Here is a 19,578-nt window from a genome sequence, read left to right as displayed (position 1 = left end):
TAAAACCTACATTAAAATAACTAGCAAGCACCAAATAATGTCTGCTTCAAAATCAGAAGCTAGCTGTAAGGAACAACTTATTCAGTAAACCACTTTACATGACTGATAAACCATAACTTCTGAAAGATAAAGAAAAAATAGTGACTATAATTGCTGAAAATTAAAATTACTGCTCCAATTTGAGTAATGATTTGCAAATCATTACATTTTTGATTAGCACTTAGAAAAAAAAAAATCAGTGAAATGATCCATTATTCATTTTAGTAGGACACAGGCACAAGTCTGCTTTGGAGTTTTAATTTTTGCAAATCTTTCTTATTTATGTTGTACTGAATATTAATGTAAGTACACTCCAGGATATACGAATATGCTACACAGCGATTACTTCACTAAGTCCAGAGAAACACACTGCCACTGGCTAACTCACTCAACGCACTGTCAGTCTGCTTGCTCTTCTCTGATATGAGACATTCTACCACAAATTCAAGTTATTGCTAACAGGCTTAAAAGGAAAGTAAGTTTAGTGTCCAAAAAATAATGGCTGCATAGAAATGTTCCCAAACAAGCATCACATATTTGCCCCTCTGGGCTTTTACTGCTGGGAGAATTCTTCCATGGCAGCTACAGAGGAAGCCAATTTCTCATTTTGTATGCAAGGAAACATTTTACTTCTGTGGGGCAGGGAAGAAGCTTCTGAACAAATTCAAAATGCTCTTAGCTTGCATTAATAAAGCAGATATCTTAACGCTATCTTGTTTTCACATATGCACCTTACTCTTTGTAATGCTACAGGGAACTGAAAGAAACAGTTCAAGAATAAGCCATGCAAATACTTTTCTGATGCAGAGCTGTAAAAAAACAAACAAACAAACAAAAAAAAACAGTCCACCAGCAATACAGCGTAGCACATGAGAAAGTAAAGACAAGTCGGTACTTCAGTTATGGTAAATGAGGGAACCCCATTTGAAATAGCTGGCAATATATACGACTTAATTAAAAACTTTCCAAACTACATTTACTAAACATCAATTATGTGACAACACCTAATTAGTTTAAAAGGAGAAAAGCTATTGATTCACCGAAACTGATTGATTTGCTCTCGGGCATTCATGCAGGCCCTTAACCACCTAAAAACCCACCTATGCGCACAGCAGTTGACAAAGTGCCTACACCAGCCTGCTCGCTAGGGTGAAACCTGTGGCTGGCAAAGACTCAGCTTTTCAACATGTGAATGAGAAGGCTGACCTGGGTAAGAGTTACATTGCCATTAGCATTTGAGCGACTAAATGGGGCAACAGTGTTATGCAAGGGCTATTTCATCCAGAAGAGCAACCACCAGCAGCTCCTGGAAGAATGGCTTACACCATGCTTAGAGGGAACTCGGCTGCTTGCCACAGGGGTCTCTCTTCTTCTCGATAGATTGCTGACACGCAGCAACAGCTCATTGACTTGAGGAAAGCAAAACAGGGTTTAAAAAGCTGTTCTGAAATGAGATGCTCCAAGGCACTCGGATAAAACTACCACACAAGGTAGATGAAAGCAAAAGGGTCACTATGTTACTGAAGTCAGCAGAAAAATAACCAAATCTATCTACTTAATTAAGATGTACTTCCTCCAGGAAAAGTTACAACATAACCTTCCCTGAACAAACAATCCAGAAATGATCTGTTTATCCCGCAACCTAAAAGCACGCAACAATGGAAAAAGAAAAGTCTTCAAGACAGGGGAAAAGAATCAGAAAATGTTATCCCTCCCTACAAGATAAAAAATAAAAAGACCAAAACAAAAATTATCTTCAGTACACCACAGTTGTCTCCAAATATTGATTTCCTTATTATCAAAAAGCTTTTGCTTGCCCAGGAGACTACATATATATGAAGACTCAGGCGAGCTGGGAATTCAACTTGTTTGACTTCCAGTGTTACATCTCTCTAAATCACTCTCCGGAATATAGCCCCAAAAGCCAATTTCCTAAATAGTGGAAACATTTCAAAAGACAGAGTGACTTTAATAGAAAAGAAAAATATTTTTCCAGTGTGGCCTTGAACAATGTTCTAAACTTAATTGCAGCAATGTGTCAAAAATATACTGCCACAAGGGATGTGTAAAGGACTATAGATTAATAAAGCTAATCTCTTCCTTCCACTCAGGAGTGTCTAAAAAATTTGAAGTAAATCTGCTGATAGAGTAATTTCTCTGCGGAGGTAACATTTAAGAGGAAAAAACAAACATCATCAATGTGCTTGATTTTCCAGGAGAGAGGCTGTTTGATCTTGGCTGTCTGCCTACTGTCTGGAGGAAAGTTTCAGAAATAGCGCATGACCTGATCACAGGATCTCCTTAATACCTGTATGCTAAGAACTCCTAACCCCAACTAGAAGCATTAACACAAAAATATTCAGACCTTTGAGATTCATGTGGGAGGTGTGACAGAGCAAAATGAAAATTATTGTTTTATGAGCTGTAACCACTGTTTGAAAACTGCAGATGAAACCTCAAAATCATGGTATAGATACCAGTTTAAGGTTCTCCCAACACCACCTAAGTATGGTCATTTACCCAGGCAAGCCACCGTGGCCCCCTGAAGTCGTATGACCACAACCATCATCTCCCACATCAGAGGCTGAGGCTGAGAGACTTGGGTCTTTCTCACAAAGCACTGACAGACCCCATGTGGTGACAACACGAGTTTTCCTCCTTTCCCTTCCCCAGACTGCACAGGAGGCAGGAGGTGGGCCCTAGCAGACTGTCCTGGGTCAGCGGGCAGCCCAGGGCAGGAGCACACAAAGTTTAACAGTGGCCTGCCACGACGGATGGCACGGATCAGCTCTTCTTGCTTCCTAACACCATGGACAGAAGCAGTTACGAAAAAAAGCAGTTTGGCCAGAAAGGCTTTTAACAACTACGCCTCACTGAGAGCAAGGTACCAAAATGCCATGACGTTTCTGAGCTTCCTGAGCTCAAACGCTGTCCGCTCCCCAGCCCGTGCCGAGGACACCCCACATGACAAGAGGAACTCTTCCCACTCTCAAGAAACAAAGCCTTTCTGCCGCTCAGCTGCAGTACGACTGCATCAGTACCGGGCCTCTCTATGACTATTCCCCACTAAATTGGCACCTGTAGAGTTCAGTATGCAATAACAGTTGTTTAATAGGATTCCCTTCATTTTCTTCATGAATATTCACACAGTAACTCTCAGGACAGCCCAAGCCCTGCTGCTAAAGAGCTGTAGTTTTCTTCCCGATACGTATTTGAAATTTTGCTGAAAATCTTATGCCTCTATGTATGAATGAAGTCTACGTAGTAATACTACTATACACTAACAGTAACAATATAGAATATGTTAGCCCCTACTAACTGGAAAACCTTGTAAGCATATTTTCAGTCAGGGGTTGGTTGTGAAAACTGTTGCAGTAGGTTATGTGATCTGCCCAAGACCTCTACCTCCCATCATACAAAGTCTCCGCTTAAAATGGCAGATGCAGACTGATCAGGAAGACTGAACAACAAAAGAAAATACGTGGAATCTACTGCAGTTCCTGTAAGACACAGAGGAGACGTTTCAAAATTATATATTCAATGCAAATTACCTGTGAAATGGATTAAAACTAGCTCAGTTTGAAACCACCCCAAGGATCTCCATTTGGGAAAGAAAAAGAAAAAAAGCATCAATCACCCTCCACTATACACAAAAATAATTTTATTTCAGTAGATGTGCTACAGAGACTTAAAATTTGGCACACATCAGGTACTTAAACATGGATGTACTGGACACAGTCCCAACTTCCAAGTAAAATATTTTAACTTTTAAATCTTTTCTCAAAGTGGCATTTCCTGGCAGAGAAGATGTGACTGAGAACAGATTCTCTTCTCAAGTCCTGTTTTTGGATCAAACTAGGCCAGTATTATGATGCTTTATGGCATATATTCAGAGACGTGGTTTAATGGTGGACTTGGCAGTGCTAAATTAAAGTTTGGACTAGATGATCTTAGAGGTCTTTTCCTACCTAAATGATTCTCTGATTCTACATTATGCTAATTGTAAACCAGAATTAGGTCTTCAAACATTAAAATCCATTTAACCTAAACTCTTCTATCATCTGTTTAAAACATGAAAAAATATCTATTTTTAGGGATGTTTTATTAAAAGGCATAAAACTTACTCATGCTACAATCCTGAAAGAGCACAGTGATTACAAAAGGTTGCAGACAGAGAACCTCACTAACAGACCCAATTTACACAAGGACTAGAGGAGAAATATAAAGCTGGAAGAAGACTCTCTGACAGTAGCTGTTAAGGTTATATTTTCAGCTATCTCAAAGGGGGAGAGGCTGCATCTTACTTTCCTAGAGAGTGGTTCTGGGCATAATGGAAATGTTATGTTATGACTGTGTTTTGAGAATGTGACAGCTTAGAGTTACAAAAATCACAGCTGTGTATCCTGCTAAATGAAATAAAAAATACGTGTTCAGAGACTCAAACAGTGCAAGAAACTTTAGTCCCTCATTTCATTCTTCCATGTGATTAAAGTGCTAAAAATAAAAACATATTATGGACTGTACTAGTCGTCATTCCATTTTCACTCAATCTTTCTTCCCTTCTACCTCAGTTCTGCAAGCAGAGCTCAAAGTTTACATCTTGATTCACAAGCAGCTTCACCCTCCTGTGGCTGATATTTAATAAGCCTGATGCAGGAGTTATTTCACTGGGGTGTGCTTAGTCCTACTGCAGCAACACTTACAGACGACAGGCTGACAAAGTACATACTCAGTAAATACCTAAGAGTAGCATTTTTACTTTCCTTCCAAAAGCAGCCCCAATTTCCTTCACTCTAACTAAAAACAAAAGAAAAACAAACAAACAAAAAAACACCAAAAACAATGTATTTCTCTCACTGCTCAAAATTAAGAACAAATCTACCAAAATCAATTAGGTTACAATGGTACAAGCAAGAAATAATCAAGTTCACTGTTTCTACATACAAATACCTTAAATAAGGTATGCATTTCCAACTCCATAGTAACTAACCTGAAATTAGATTTACAAAAAGAGAATCCATTGCTCCACAGCAACAATTTGCTATCAGTTTGCTTGTAAATAAGAAGATTGTTTCTAAAGGTGCGTTGCAGGCAGCTAAATAGAAAATGGTGAGAATTTTAAGGAAATGCAGAAAAAAAAAAATCAGTCTCTTTGATGAACAGGTGTGGTAAAAATAACTGCTAGAAGTCATTAATGTAAGAATCACCTATGCAACTTTGTTCCATTCTGTCCTAAAGAAATAGTGCTTTTATTTTTCAATTCTAATGACAAGAATGAAATAAAGTTCTCCATAGTTTCTTGTTATTACAAGAAATCACTTTTGTTCAAAAAAAAAAAAACTTCTTTTGTATTAGTCTTCTCTATCTGCATGGGAAGTAATTTTCAAATAACACAGTTGGAAAACAGCTTTCCAGTTGTATTTTAATTTCTTATTAGAATATAGAACAGTTCCAATAAAGATCTCATGTCTCCTATTCCAAGTCTGAGTCCTGCAGACATGTAAGATATGCTTAAATAGAAGCAAGTTATCAGGCCAGGATATATATTTACTATCATTTAGCTATCCAGGCTTTACCATTTATGTGCCTAGACCCCACACCAAACATGAGAAGTAAGCCTCCTTAGCTTTACCTGGAGATAAAGTGCGCTGGCAGTTACTGTGGAATAGCTAGCATGTGCTGAGTCCTAAATAGCTCCAGATTTCCTCCAAAATTCTGTCAATTGTTTGTTTTGATTGTTTTTCTAAACACCAAACAATGGATCATTCATCTCTTAAAGGTCTTCAGAAGAGGAATGCAAGAAACAATGCTTTACTTTTTGGCTTTCTACTCTGAAGGGTATGTATTTTAAATATACAGTAACTATGAAAGTGTTCAGGAACAGCAGTATTCAGCTGCATCCAAACAGATCTGACACAAAATCTAGAATGAAGCAGAAGTTACTTACATCTGAATATGAAATAACTCTAGAAAATGCCATGCTTAACAGACACTGTTCATTTTATCTTCCCTGAGCTCATTCTGGTAATTTTCTCCGGGTTAATCTAAAATTGAGCTTATAAACAGCAAAATAAAAAGTGTCTATTCCATTTACCAGATACACTGAACTGAGCCACTGGAACTTAAATGACTTTTAGACAAAAAGATGAGTCCTAAAGCAATTTGACCCACTATGTTTCGAAACTATGAGAAGCACAACTGCATGTCCTAGACATATAAAGTTGCATATCTAGCCAAAGGGGGTGACTTTCATGCTTCCTGAATGTAAGGTAAAATAATTAGAAGGTATACACGTTGCCATAATAATAAAACAGCTGGTCACCAAAGGCCTTTATATTCTGAAAAGAGGCAAATACCCTAAAGGCCATTTCCAACCATCTCTGGATAGTAGTTTTCAAACAGACTGAAAAACAAAAATGAAAATCTGCTATTCCGTCCACAAGCTGAAAAGCCTTTTTTGTTGTTCTTTGTCTGAAGAACAAATCCAACTATTAAAATAAATTTACAGAATCTAATTGTATGAAGTGCTGCAATCAAAGAAAACAGAGCTGAATGCTGTTAAACATTTCTGCAGTGCACAGTCTGAAAAGCAAAAAGCAGTTTTAGTCACTAAAGCTAAGAAGTTGGAGAGGTGTTTTTTTCTTTTGTTAGGTTGACATATTTCATGGTGGCACTGCTACAGGTCTGTCAGCCTGTTATCACTTCTGCTACGAACCTTTATCTTCTAGAGCTTTAAAACTGTTCCAGTAAAAAATAAATAACAAGAGATGATACAAACATTAAAGTTATTTCCTTAAGGCAAGAGATTTCTTCTGACAGTGCCATTTACCTTATTATAATTATCATTAAGTCTAGAAAATTTATCACGTGTTGAGAGCTCTACTCCCTCCACGGACTGTCAGAGAAGCTAAACTCAATCCTGAACTGGAAATGGGAAGCAGTTACATTGTCACTACAGAAGCCATCAAAATGCATCACCATCAGTCTGCGCAACCATTTCCTTGGTAGTCTACAAATGCCTCAAAGGCCCCGTTATACACAATTTAAGTTGGTAATACGTTTTTCAAACTTAGACTACCATTAAATATGTTTAAACAATATTTTAATCACTGATCTTTGGGAACTATTTTATTGAATATTTGATTCATGTTTCTGTGTCTATATTATCAATACAAAATTTTCACGGTGTGGAAAAAAGAAAATTCGGTATTTTTCTTATTTTAATTCTTTTGAGATATATCTAGGAATAAGGTTAGAACATCAATAGAATATAATTTCTTGTACATACATATAGAATACAAAGCAGAGAACTGAAGCTCACAATTTCAGTATGCAAGACACTACAAGAAGTGCATGTGAAAGGTAAGCTAAATCTCTACTGAAAAGGACACAGGAAAAAAGTGTTCTGCTTTCCTTTTCTCAACATATAAATACAGAAATGTTAGGGTCAAAAAGCAACATTTGTTTTAGTCCCCATGGAAGCTGCATGAAGGAAGAAAATGTGAATCTATTCCATTTTATGACTACAGTATTAGAAATGGGCATGGATAAACAGACTGATAAATTCCATGGTTTTGCTGTAAAACTTAGAATATGGATTTCCTTTTTCCCTGTTAGCAGAAAGTGATAAGAACATATAGACTTTTCTCAATTAATTGGGGGTGATGAGAAGGGAAGAGAGGAAAAAAAAACATGCTAACACAGTTTAATCATCTTTCACAATTGCTGGGGGTGTGTGGGGATGTAGAAACATTTGTGTAGAGGGCAGCTTTAACTAGAATAATGCCGACAGGCACCAGGTGCACAGATTCTGAAATGTGAACTCTTAAAGCCAAGAGCTATGCCTAGGGAAAACCAAGGAGTAGTTAATTTATAGCATCATAGAGCCCAGTTTTATTGTTAACTCATACTTATGGAAAGAGACTTCTTCGTATAAATTTTGACATATTTTTAAGGCATTTTTCTTTGCAACTTCAGAGTTACTGGAAAGCGACTCATTACCTTAACAGTTACTGTAAGTGGAAGATACCCTCTCCTTTGCATACATACAACACATGCACGAAAAGACATTCCCTGTATCTCTAGAGCTTTACCTAGGCACTGTAGATTTTTGTAGAGCACTGCAAATTTCAAAACTAGAAGCACACTATTTGAAATATTCTGAATTTATATGGATGAACACTTCTGTGTTGTTAACACTGCCATTAATACCTACAGTTACACCTGTAGGTCCGATTTTGGAACTCACAGGCTACTTCTGAACCCTGAGACCAAGAAGCACTCAGGACACGTGCCAAGTCTTGCCCCAGCATATGTGTAGACTACCTCCTCTCTCCACCACCCTGCTTTCCAGGAAAAAAAGGCCTGCACAGCAGTCATGGTGCTACAGCAGATTCCAGTAAGCTCTCCCATCAGAGCAACTCAGAGTTTTAACCTTCCCCTCTAGAACTTAAAGCTTCATTTTTTCCCTTGGTCTTCTACAGCATTTCCAAGTGAGCAGGCTAATTACCCGCTCTGTATCAAGTTCCAAAAGATGGGCAGGGAAAAGTTCAGTTCCTTTTTGAAAAAGGTGAAATCAGCATAAACAGTAAATTATGCACAGTCAATGGTGAATCAAATATTTGAACAAACTAGATTTTACAACAGTGTACACTTTGCAACCAACTGCCACATAAAAATGTGAGAGTTCTAGAACACACAGAGACATGCTAGAATAACAGTGCTACTCTACTCCTTGCTCTTTATTCTTAGATGTCTTCATCCATGGAAAATAAAGAAGCTTAAATTAAAAACGGGAGGAAGATAAATACCACAAAAATATGATCTACAACTGTAATAACAATGCAAGTTATTGCACAGTGGAGTAGCAATTAGATATGTTACAATACCTTAGTGGCCTAAATATTTTCATTTTCCTGAGCTATGTTTCCCAGGAAATATTGTTTTTAATTTTTAAAGACTAGAAATTTATTGCACTGCAGTACACTCTTTGCAGCTCCACCTTCCCTGAGCCAAAAAGCAAAGGACTTTTTGTTAGTCCAATGTAATGCCACAGAGAGGATTAAGTCCTAGCATAAAAAGATCCATCATTTCATGTGGTGTAATTTCTTGCAGCAATGGCCTTGTATAAGAAGTTAGGTAAATCTACAGTCATTCATGAGCTTACTCTTCCACCCTGAAGAGACAGGAAAGTCAAGGGAGCTTTCTGTATGTAAATTACAATAACATTCATCCATTTAAAAAGTCTTGACCATACAACAATTTATTAAAATGAAATTGTATCTCAGTTTATTTGTGGTTTACCTTAAATCCATTACTTTCTCCCACCTTACTGGTACACTATAATCCCTTTTTTTTAATTAAATGCACATTATTTTTTTATTCCATTCTTCTCCCAGTATTACTGCAATGTATTTTCTTTTTCCTTAGAGATGTTCATGAATGAACATTACCAGTGTCAAATTCATAACACATCCCAGTCTAAGAAAGACACTTCCTCTGACAACTGCTCAGTAATCATATAAGGGTCTATAGTTCGAATATACAGCAGTTTACATTACAGCAGATAAAACAGAACACAGCTTCAAAGACAGTGTCCAAAAAGACGCCCTGACACGAGCATGCAATCGCACTGCATGGCCATGCTGTGAAAGAGAACATGAGCGACCTGGTATTTATGCAGAGCAGATGATCAATGCCCAGGAGCGAACAAGAGCTGCTTGGCAGCAAACCCAGTCAGTTCAGCACCCGCAAGCAAAGGGCGAGCACATATCCTCAGAGAGCAAAGGTTACACAGGGGCTGCTGGAACTATTAAACCAGGTCAGAGAGCGAGTATTAATGAGCTGGGAGAAGGAGGTACTGTGTAACACTGTACATACAACACAGTGATAAAGGGCGCAAGTAAATTCCTACAGACGTTACACAGAAAGACTTGGCTGACAAATAATAAAGTGGGCTTTCTTTTCAGTTGTCTTGTGTTATCCTCACAAGAAGAACCACTCAATAAGCACAGCAGAGGGAAAACTAGCAGCAGAGGAAAAAAGTAATATATGCAGTGATGATACATAACTGGTGCCCAAAGGAAAGCTTTCAAGAGACGTCTGCTACAAGTTATTTGATGACTTTAAAAAAAAAAAAAACTTAATACGCCTCAAAAGAGAATGAGGAAGAAAAATAAGAGACAAATATTCCTTACTGGTTACTGAAGAAAAGGAAGTAAAAAATGACAAATAAAAAAGGACGGTTATTTCCCACCTCCGTGATGAAAAATATCTTGATAAAGGTTAGTAGTAGTACCTCAATGAACTGTGGGTAGGAACATTGGTTTTATTATTGTTTTTATTATTAACATCATCATCAATATGGGGGGAAGGAAAGGAAAAATCAAGGTCAGGAATCTCTGCCAGAATCATTATAAGATACAAAAATGTTCTTGGTTCAGTGCTGCTCAGTAGTGTTGTGAAAGAAATTATGATCAATACAGAGAGCTACAGAAACACAGAACTAAATCAGCAACAAGTACTAGCAGGCTCTATACTGTCCAGATGAAAATTAGTTGTCCATAATTAAAGCAATAGATACCAAGTCTGCAAGGAGATGATATTTAGCATAACTGCTTTTGTGTTTTTAGTTAATATAGTTTCCTCATCTCTAAAAGAGCAATGATCATCTTGTGAGAATGAACATTACCATTATAAGTCTGTTGCCAATTTAAACAAAAGATAACAAATTGTTTAAAATAATAACAAACACTCCCCCCAAACAACAACAACAACAACAACAACAACAACCTTTATCAAATAGTCAAGAATAAGACTGCCTCTTGGAGGAATATACCAATATAACTCAAGAGCAGAATTTGGCTGGTTCATTGTTCTACAGAGATAAATTAATGTGTCCCTAAGAATTCCAAGCCAACTTACATCAAGGCTATGACGATGAACTGCAACTAGTTGGAACAAGAGCTGCAGAGCTGGGCCCACGATGGCATCTCATGTAGTTGCTGCCAGTACACAGAACAACAAATCTAGGGCTGTTAATGTCTTTTCTCCTCAAGTAAAAAGAAAACTGGAATATGGCAGCTGGAAATAGTGTTACTGAAAGGGAAATTCTATGCACCTTTTCTTCAAGTGAAATTATGTTCCCTTTATAGCACCTTATTATTTACATTCAAAGCGAAATAATTGGAACTTTATACACAGAACAGCTTATGTAGCCAACAATATAAAACCTCATCACCTACAAACACATTCCAAAATCTGCATTAAGGCACAGGAGGAGACTACTTTTTGTAAATGGTCAAACTGCTGTGTGCATCTTTAAAATCACTAAACAGAACCTTTAGACTCTCAGCAGCTTCACAACATACCTCTCCACTTGCTAAAGGCCCTCTGTGACAACTGGATGTGTGTCACATTATTAACACTGGAAATTTGAAATCCCTTGGGATTTATGTATTTAACATGTATTTTTTTTCCTTTTAAAACCAAATGCTTTGGGTCTGCTGCAACTAATACATAAATAAGCATCAGAACAGTACTGAATTTGTATGTAATTTATGTGCAAAATTAAAATCAAATCATGAATCTTTCAGCTTGAGAGCATTCTGCTTAATTCCCCAGGGAGGAAAAAAAAAAAAAAAAGATCATTGCTAATGCTGCTCAATGCATGTTGAAATGCAGTAACCATTACAGAAATGAAAAAAAAAAAAAAGGAAAAAAAAAAGCTATTCAACAGATTCTGGACTGAGTTCCGATTCTGGATTATTCTTACCACAATCAACAGACAGACATGGGGATGGACAATTTTCAAATCAATCATGGGAATAATAAAAGTTAGACACTAGGATAGTACATTTGTTATGTCTTTGCCAAAATTCTCCTCATCATTAAATGAAAATGTTAGCTTTCAAGCAAATGACAAATCTTATTTGCTCTACTTATGGTTAGCTAATTCTCAATGAGGAGCTGTTCTATGCATCTCCATAATTTGCTCAGGAACCATGTAAGAAATATCTTAATCTAACAATATCCTTAATCACTTTGTTTTGCAACAAGATGCACAAACAGAATATAGAGGGAACACAGTATTTTTGTTTCCTTCTTTGTTCCCAAACTCGGATGGAAATGGAGAATGGCAAGAAAGTAAGTTTCCACTACCTAGAAGCAGAAAATAGGCTTACAAGATTGCCAGTTTATAGCCCAAGAAGATTAATTCCTGCACTTAAGCCATAATAGAGGACAATCTAGAGAGGGCTGATGTTTAGTTGAATTGGTGCTATTTGTTCTGATGCAGAAGAAATAGAAAGCTGTTTTAACCTCCCATTCACACTGTAAAATAAAAGACAGCATGCACATAAGCAAACTCCAGCATGGAACTCTTACCAGTTTTCCTGTAACAGCAATCTCCTAGGCAACTTGTGCAATGAAATGAAAGTAAGAGTAAATTTCTGACTTCTGACCTTGTGACAATGGGCAGATAACACTGGAGAGACAGAAAACATGCCAAAACTCTTGTGGATCTCACAACACTACAATGAATTTAACTGCAAGTCTATTTCCTACAGATGAGAGATTCCCTGTATGACTAGCAGCGCATGAATTGTTAAGAAGTGGCACATGAGAATCTAGTCATCTTCTCCATACTAATGAGACAGCAGCTGCAAAAGCAGAAAACTTCTGATTCTTGTTGCCTGAACTACTCCTTACCCTTCCTAAACTACTCCTTACCCTTCTACAAATGGCCACAAGAAGCAGAACAGCTGTGCCTGCATGGTACATCATGACTTTCAGTTATGCTGAATGTATCTTGCAAAACTAAGTTGGAACTGGAAACTCACGAACATTGCCCAATTTTTCAAGAACAACAAGAAAGACGACCCTGGTAATTACAGGCCTGTCAGTCCCACTTCAGTGCCTGGTAAAATTATGGGGAAGATTATTCTGGGAGTTACTATAAAACACTTGAGAAACAACACAGGGTTCATGAGGGGAAAGTCCTGCTTAAAAAAAATAATTTCCTTTTATGACAAGGTTATCTACCTAACTGACCAAGGGAAGCCAGGTGATGTACTCTTTTTAGATTACAGCAAAGCTTTTGGTACTGTTTCTCACAGTACCCTTCTGGACAAAATGTCCAGCACACAGCTAGATAAATGCATGCTAGGACAGGCGAACAATAGGCTGACAGGTAACGCTCAAAGGGATATGGTAAACAGGGTTACATCAGGCTGGTGGCCGCTTACTGATGGGGTTCTGCAGGGCCCCATTTTAAGGCCAGTTCTCGTTAATGTTTTCATAAATGTCTTGGATGCAAGATTTGGAGGTATACTAGATAAGTTTGCAGACAACACCAAATTGGAAGGAGCTGTTGACTGCATCAAGGGTAGAAATGTCTTGCAGAGAAATCATGACAAATTAGAGGACTGGGCAATCACCAACAACATAAAGTTTAACAAGAGCATGTGCTGGATTCTGCACCTGGGATGGGGCAACCCTGGCTATATGTATAGCCACAGACAAGAGGCTGTCGAGCAGCCCTGCAGAAAGGGATCTGTGGGTTTTGGTCAACAGCAAGTTGAACATGAGCCAGCAGCGTGCCCTGGCAGCCAGGAGGGCCAGTACTCTGGGTTGCATCAGCCATGGCATGGGTAGGCAGTAATGGGAAGTCCTGCTCTGTTCTGTGCTAGTGCAGCCTCAACTGGAGCACTGTGTGCAGTTTGGCACACTACAGTATAAAAAGGACCTAAAACTATTAGCATCCAAAGGAGGGCAAAAAAAAGATGGTGAAGGGTCTGGAGGGCAAGACATACGAGGAGCAGCTGACGCCCCTTGGTTCGCTCAGCCCAGAGCAGAGCAGGCTGAGGGGAGGCCTCATGGCGGCCTGCAGCTCCCTCACGAGGGGAGCGGAGGGGCAGGCGCTGAGCTCTGCTCCCTGGGGACAGCGACAGGACCCGAGGGAACGGCATGGAGCTGGGACAGGGGAGGGTCAGGCTGGGGGTTAGGGAAAGGTTCTGCACCCAGAGGGTAGTCAGGCACTGGGACAGGCTCCCTCGGGCAGTGGTCACAGCACTGAGCCTGCCGAAGTTCAAGGAGCATTTGGACAACGCTCTCAGACAGATGGTCTTATTTTGGGGTGAAAAAGAAACATTTGTTTAACTTAAATTAGGCACACAACCTAATGAAGGGACTATTTCCTCACCTGATCATTAGTGCCCTACATGCCTGTGCTCACAAAGCATATTTGGCATCGGCTGTCCACAACAGCGTTTTGAAGTATATTGTCAGGGCGTGTTTGTATGTTTCCATATGTAGGGAGGAAGAGAGGGCAGTAGCTTCAGAGTCAAGAGAACAGAATCATCTCTACGATGTATGAGATGCGATCCTTGTAAACTTGTCTTTTGGAAGCTTCTACAGTTCTGCCAATGTACATCATACATTAAAACAGCTTGTGGTTTTTGTTGTTGTTTGTTTGTTTGTTTAGAATTAAGTCAATTTTATATTTAAACTCAAGAAAAATATTTATCAAATATTCAAAGTTGTTGGCCAGTGATTAAAATAGCTCCAATAACAATTCCAAAAATGTACTTCTATTGTCACCAAATAAATGATACCATGTTTGTTACTTTTCTTGTCATTTTCTTTTTCCTTTATATTTGAACTTCAATATAATATAATACAATATAATATAATATAATTTTACTAAGAGACAAAACCATAAAAATTCATTTTCAGCTACTGAGGTCAGATAATTGTACCAGTCAGCTGAAAAACTAACAGGATGAAATGTGGGGGTGAAAAAATTTGGTGGAACCCTTTAACAAACCAGGCACTCGGTTTTGAGAAATACCAAATGTAACATTATCATTTTGAGCCACTGAATGATGACACTTAGCACAGAAAAGCTATTGTCTATAATTATATAACAAAAACACTTGTCACAGCTCAAAAGACAATATATGCATTAAGGAATATAGATCCTAGATGGCATTACCCTAGTTGTATGTTTTGTACAAAACCAATCGATTTTTCTTCTCTATATTCAGCATTGGTTTTGTATGTTTTTAGAATACGCTAAAATTACAGGATTGGATAGTAAACAGTACAACTATATCACAAGTATTTAATTAGGTATCAAAGATCTCTAACTTCTGTTTGTTTTTTTTTATTATTATTATTCTTTTTTATTTTAGCCAGCTAACTCTGTTCAGTATGTGTCAGATAAGCACACGCACAAGGAGGTTTAGTGGTTTTAATTATACTACATACTAGCAGTTAGAGCAGTAGTCTTCTGTAGGAAAAGACTAAAGCGCTGCAAGACAAAACCTACTATGCAAGTTCTGAGCATTTATTGTTAGGATTCAAAATCCTTTGCTGTAGGAAAGCAAGTAGCAATTTTACACTACAAAAGTGTTAGTCAAAAAAATAAAAAACAAAGGTACAGCAGTGCACCAAAAATTAAAATTTTGTTATTTCTCTTCTTCTGGGGTTATACTATACAGTGAAGTGAGCACCACTTTTAAACTACGTAAGTCAATCTTCCTGCATATGTATAATACAGCAGGATGTAACTGTACTATACTAGTACTAAGACAGACTATTATTCTATTACAGCTCATGCGCTGCTGGAGATTCCTACAAAAAAAAAAAAGTCCTTGGATTAATTTTACCTACTCAGTAACAAGATGTCTACAGGTGCTGTTCACATATTTTATTTACTAAATGACAGGGTTATTTTCCAATGTTTGAATTTCCTGGCAACAGCAACTGGAACAATGAGGAAAAAAAAAAAAAGAAAAAAAAAAGAAAAAAAATTCATCCAGCAGCTCAGAGAAAGTAATCCAAAAAGAGAAAACTGCTGAAGAAGGGACCACATTGGTTGTAAGTCCTGAAAGATAGGATGTTAGAAAATACTTGAAATAATTACACAGAAGGACTCCAAAATGACAGGATGCAGTACTTCCACTGGCAGTCCAGGGGCAACAACCGCCCCGTTGAAGGTAAGTTGACGTAGCAAGGTGGGACTCAAGGACAACTTAATCAGAGTCAATTACCTTAAAGAGATGGGGAGAGTTAAAGTCACAGAAGATCAGATTCAGCGACAGCAGACCTTGCTTTAGCCACATAAAGTACATGGATGCAGGCTCTACAGTGTAACACTGGGACTGTTTCCAACGTCAAGAACTTAGTGTCTCAGACCTCATTTAAAGATTTTACGCTCACAGTTATGAAATATTTATGGCCATCTTGCAAATCTTCTTCTGTTATACTTTTAACCAGAAGCAATATGTCAGCTATAGAAAGTAAGTTCACGGAACATTGCATTACATCAATTTAATGTTCAATTTTTCATCATACGTAGATCAATTAATATTTGTTTTATAGAACTGAAAAGGTGTAAGTGAAAACTTCCAAACCAGACACACACATTTTCACACACTAGTTCAGAGCAAAAATAACTGCAATACCTAAAGCTTCAGATTCTGAAAAAGGCAACCTGTTATGAAAGTACATTAAAAAGTTACAAAAATGTAGTTTTAGGCATCCATTGCTGAAAATTTTGGTTTGCTCTTTATGCAAGAAAGTTACACAAGAAAGCCTACTGAGAAGAGTACTTATAGGCTGAAACATACAAGTCCTCTCAAAGGAGGTTTATGTTATGAAAATCATCAAGGTGGTGTCCCTTTTATATCTCTGGAAGACACTTCAGAGTATTTTCAGTTTAATTTTACACACAATTACGGCTTTCTTCATAGCTGAAAGATTACTGAAATACAACACATTCTTTCTATGCAGCTTTTAAAATGGAAGAGATTGCATCTGTATTGTAGTATAAGAGTAACCAGGGGAACAGAAACACAAAAAAAAAATACTTTATCAGTTCAAAGGATGCCCCATTTATATCGATAAAAATAAATTTTAACATCACGCATATACTCTTCAACCAGAAAGTGACAAGTATTTATCTGGAATTGTACTTTAAAACAGACTTAGTAATGGCAAGGAGTACGTTTATACCTTGAGTGTCTCAATCTTGGCAAACTTAGGGCTGAGAACTATGGAACTTTTATAATTACTTTCCCAGCAGGAGGTACAATTCATAATCTAGAGCATTTTTAATGCTTCTTGACTGCATGAACCCCAGGAGTTTGCAGAACCAAACATGATTCAAAAACTTTGTTTTTCCCCGTTTGAAATATTACAGAAATGTAATTTCTAATTACAGACAGGATAGTATCTGAGAATAATGTCTTTAGTTCCTAGAATAGCACCCAAAGCTAACGCACCTATCCTGTGAGTACCCATATATAATAAATTCACTTAAAACTGATACAGAAAATTTATGTATCCATATCCTCAAGGCCTAAATATTCATAATGCTTACCTAGACTGTCCTGCTCAGGTGAGTACTGTGTGAAGGTGATTTTCAAATTACACTAGAAAACAGCAGTGACTAAAAAAAGCTTTCCTGAAGCTCCTAAGTAAGAATTAAATTAAAATAATTGGTTCTGGATAAAACAACACGCCCCCGGGCTATTAGAGATCCCAGTAGTTATACTGCAAATGAAACTGAAACAACTCATCTTAATCACTGTTTTGCACAGTGTATTGAGACTGCTGATGAAGCAAACTGAAAGAAACCAAAGGCTCTAAATGCTTGTAACTATTCCTGGTAATGGGAGCAAACCCATTTCTGGTTTAAACAATGATATCCTAATGGCCCTCATTCTGTTGTAGATGTGAAGGAAGTTAAAGACGACATTTACTGAAAACAGAATAATCCTGCAGGAAGTGTAGGAAGGAAAAAAACGGACATTTCTTGGAAACAGAAGAACTCATTAGACTTCACAGCAGTCTTTCTAGAGACTGCAACAATTTGAGTTTTGCTGAAGGAAGGCACATACATCAAGTTAACACTTTTTAGAATTCCCCCACATCTAAAGCTGCTTCCTGTGCCGTGATATATAATGGACTGTTTCAAAAACCGAGTCACAGACAAAAATATAGCATTACTCTACAGGAAGCATGCAGCGTGAGGCCCTGATTCAGCAATAGTTCAGCAAATAGCAAACCTAAAGGTTCCTCTAGCCACACTGTCTACCCAAAGCCCAAGATCCAATCTAACTGCAGCACGAGGCTGACAGATTTCAGGCTATCACTGTAAGGATAAAAAAGTGCCTACTAATACAAAAAAATATATATATTGGGAGATGATTGTGTGAATGGTTTCTAGGTTTATGCTGCAGCCAGCAACTGCTTTAAGTATTTCACACCTGAAAGATGCTCCCACGTGCCTTGCACAGCAAAAGCAGCCCCTCAGAAGTGTGGAATTGCTGCTGACAGTCGACCCCACAAGGCCGACCCCACATCCGTGGGCACCCTCAGCGCCCCGTCCCCCCCTCCCCAAGCAGGAAGCCTGCTGTGCACATCCCCAGGCGTGGCCCCAATTGACCTCGCCTCTCTCCCAGCAGCCACCCTGCGAGCGCCCTTCCTAACCTCAAGCCCAAATCTTTTAACTCAGCCGAAAAATGCCCACAAAAGGCAGGGGGTGGCGGGGAGGAGGAAGAAAAAAATCGTTTCCTGTTGCTTTAATCCCTTTAGTCAGGCTTAAGTAACGTCGCCCAGGGCGCGCTGGCTGGGCGCCTGGTTGCGGAGGCCGGCAGCGAGAGGCCGCCGGGGACAGGCCGGCGGCTCGGCCTCGCTCCCCCGGCCGGGAGGCGCCGGAGGCGGGGGGCGGCGCGTCGGGGGCTGCCCGCGGGGGCTGCCCGCCGCCCCCTCCGGCCTCTCGCAGCGCCGGCGGCGGAGAGGGGCCGGGCGGCTGTGGGGGAGAGGGGGCGAAGGCTACACACCCAGCAGCAGGCCGTCCATGTCAAAGATGAGGTGGGTGACCGGCCGCAGCGTGGCGGAGGAGGAGGAGGAGGAGGAAGCGGACATGGCGAGGCCACGGCAGCCGAGACCCGTGCGGTGGGGCTGGTGGCGGCGGCGCAAGCGCGCTCCGCCGCGGCAGACGGAGCCCGGGGGCAGCGGTGCCGCCGGGACGGGACGGGCGGAGGGGGGCGGCCGCTTTGCTATTACTAGTTCTTTTAGACAGAGAAAGACCGTTTCTCTGCTAGGCCTCTTCTTGTGTGGGACTTTCTGGGTTTTAAATCCCATTAGGTGCTGCTTGCCGGAGAAGCTGGACGGTTGCTCTCGTTTTGATGTTTTAGATGGTTTTCCCTCAAAGTTTTGCATGCCAACGTAGAGATTCACGAGGGTACAATTACTGCTGGACCTTAATACGAGCTGTAAATGGAAATCTTCAAATCTGTATATAACTGTTTGTTAGGAAAGAGTGAAGTAGTAGTGGGTTTATCTTGAGAGCTGTTGAGTGTGAGGTTAGTTACTTGGTTTGTTTTCTGAAGTGGCTGAAGTTCAAGAGACAAACCATTGTTCCTCAGAAGAAGGAAATGCTTTCAACGTACACCACCAACTGGTTTTGACTGGTTAGTTGTGGGGGAAGAAGGCAACTTTCCTCATTGGCCGTTCCATATTTATTTTTCC

At 39.2% G+C, this 19,578-nt stretch overlaps 2 protein-coding genes across 13 annotated transcripts in view; one reads left to right on the top strand and one right to left on the bottom strand.

Annotated features, from left to right (window-relative positions):
* PUDP (pseudouridine 5'-phosphatase) overlaps window positions 1-19,578 on the bottom strand; it is a 77,640-nt gene extending 58,062 nt beyond the window's left edge. The window contains exon 1 of the mRNA XM_080587116.1: window positions 18,888-19,578. Coding sequence (XP_080443242.1) covers window positions 18,888-19,269 — 382 coding nt within the window. The 5' untranslated portion in view covers window positions 19,270-19,578. The remainder of the gene's footprint in view (window positions 1-18,887) is intronic.
* The window catches only part of STS (steroid sulfatase), a 118,915-nt gene continuing 117,770 nt past the window's right edge, over window positions 18,434-19,578 (top strand). For 6 of the 12 annotated variants that reach the window (XM_080586923.1, XM_080586933.1, XM_080586928.1 and 3 more), the window contains exon 1: window positions 18,434-18,918. The gene's annotated coding sequence lies outside the window, so the exon portion shown is untranslated. The remainder of the gene's footprint in view (window positions 18,919-19,578) is intronic. The other 6 variants (XM_080586924.1, XM_080586934.1, XM_080586922.1 and 3 more) reach the window with 1 other exon arrangement.

Source organism: Anser brachyrhynchus (assembly GCF_964034855.1).
Source record: "Anser brachyrhynchus genome assembly, chromosome: 1".
NCBI lineage: Eukaryota > Metazoa > Chordata > Aves > Anseriformes > Anatidae > Anser > Anser brachyrhynchus.
The sequence above is the reverse complement of the archived record's forward strand: the minus strand, read 5'-3'. Positions and strand labels throughout refer to the sequence as shown.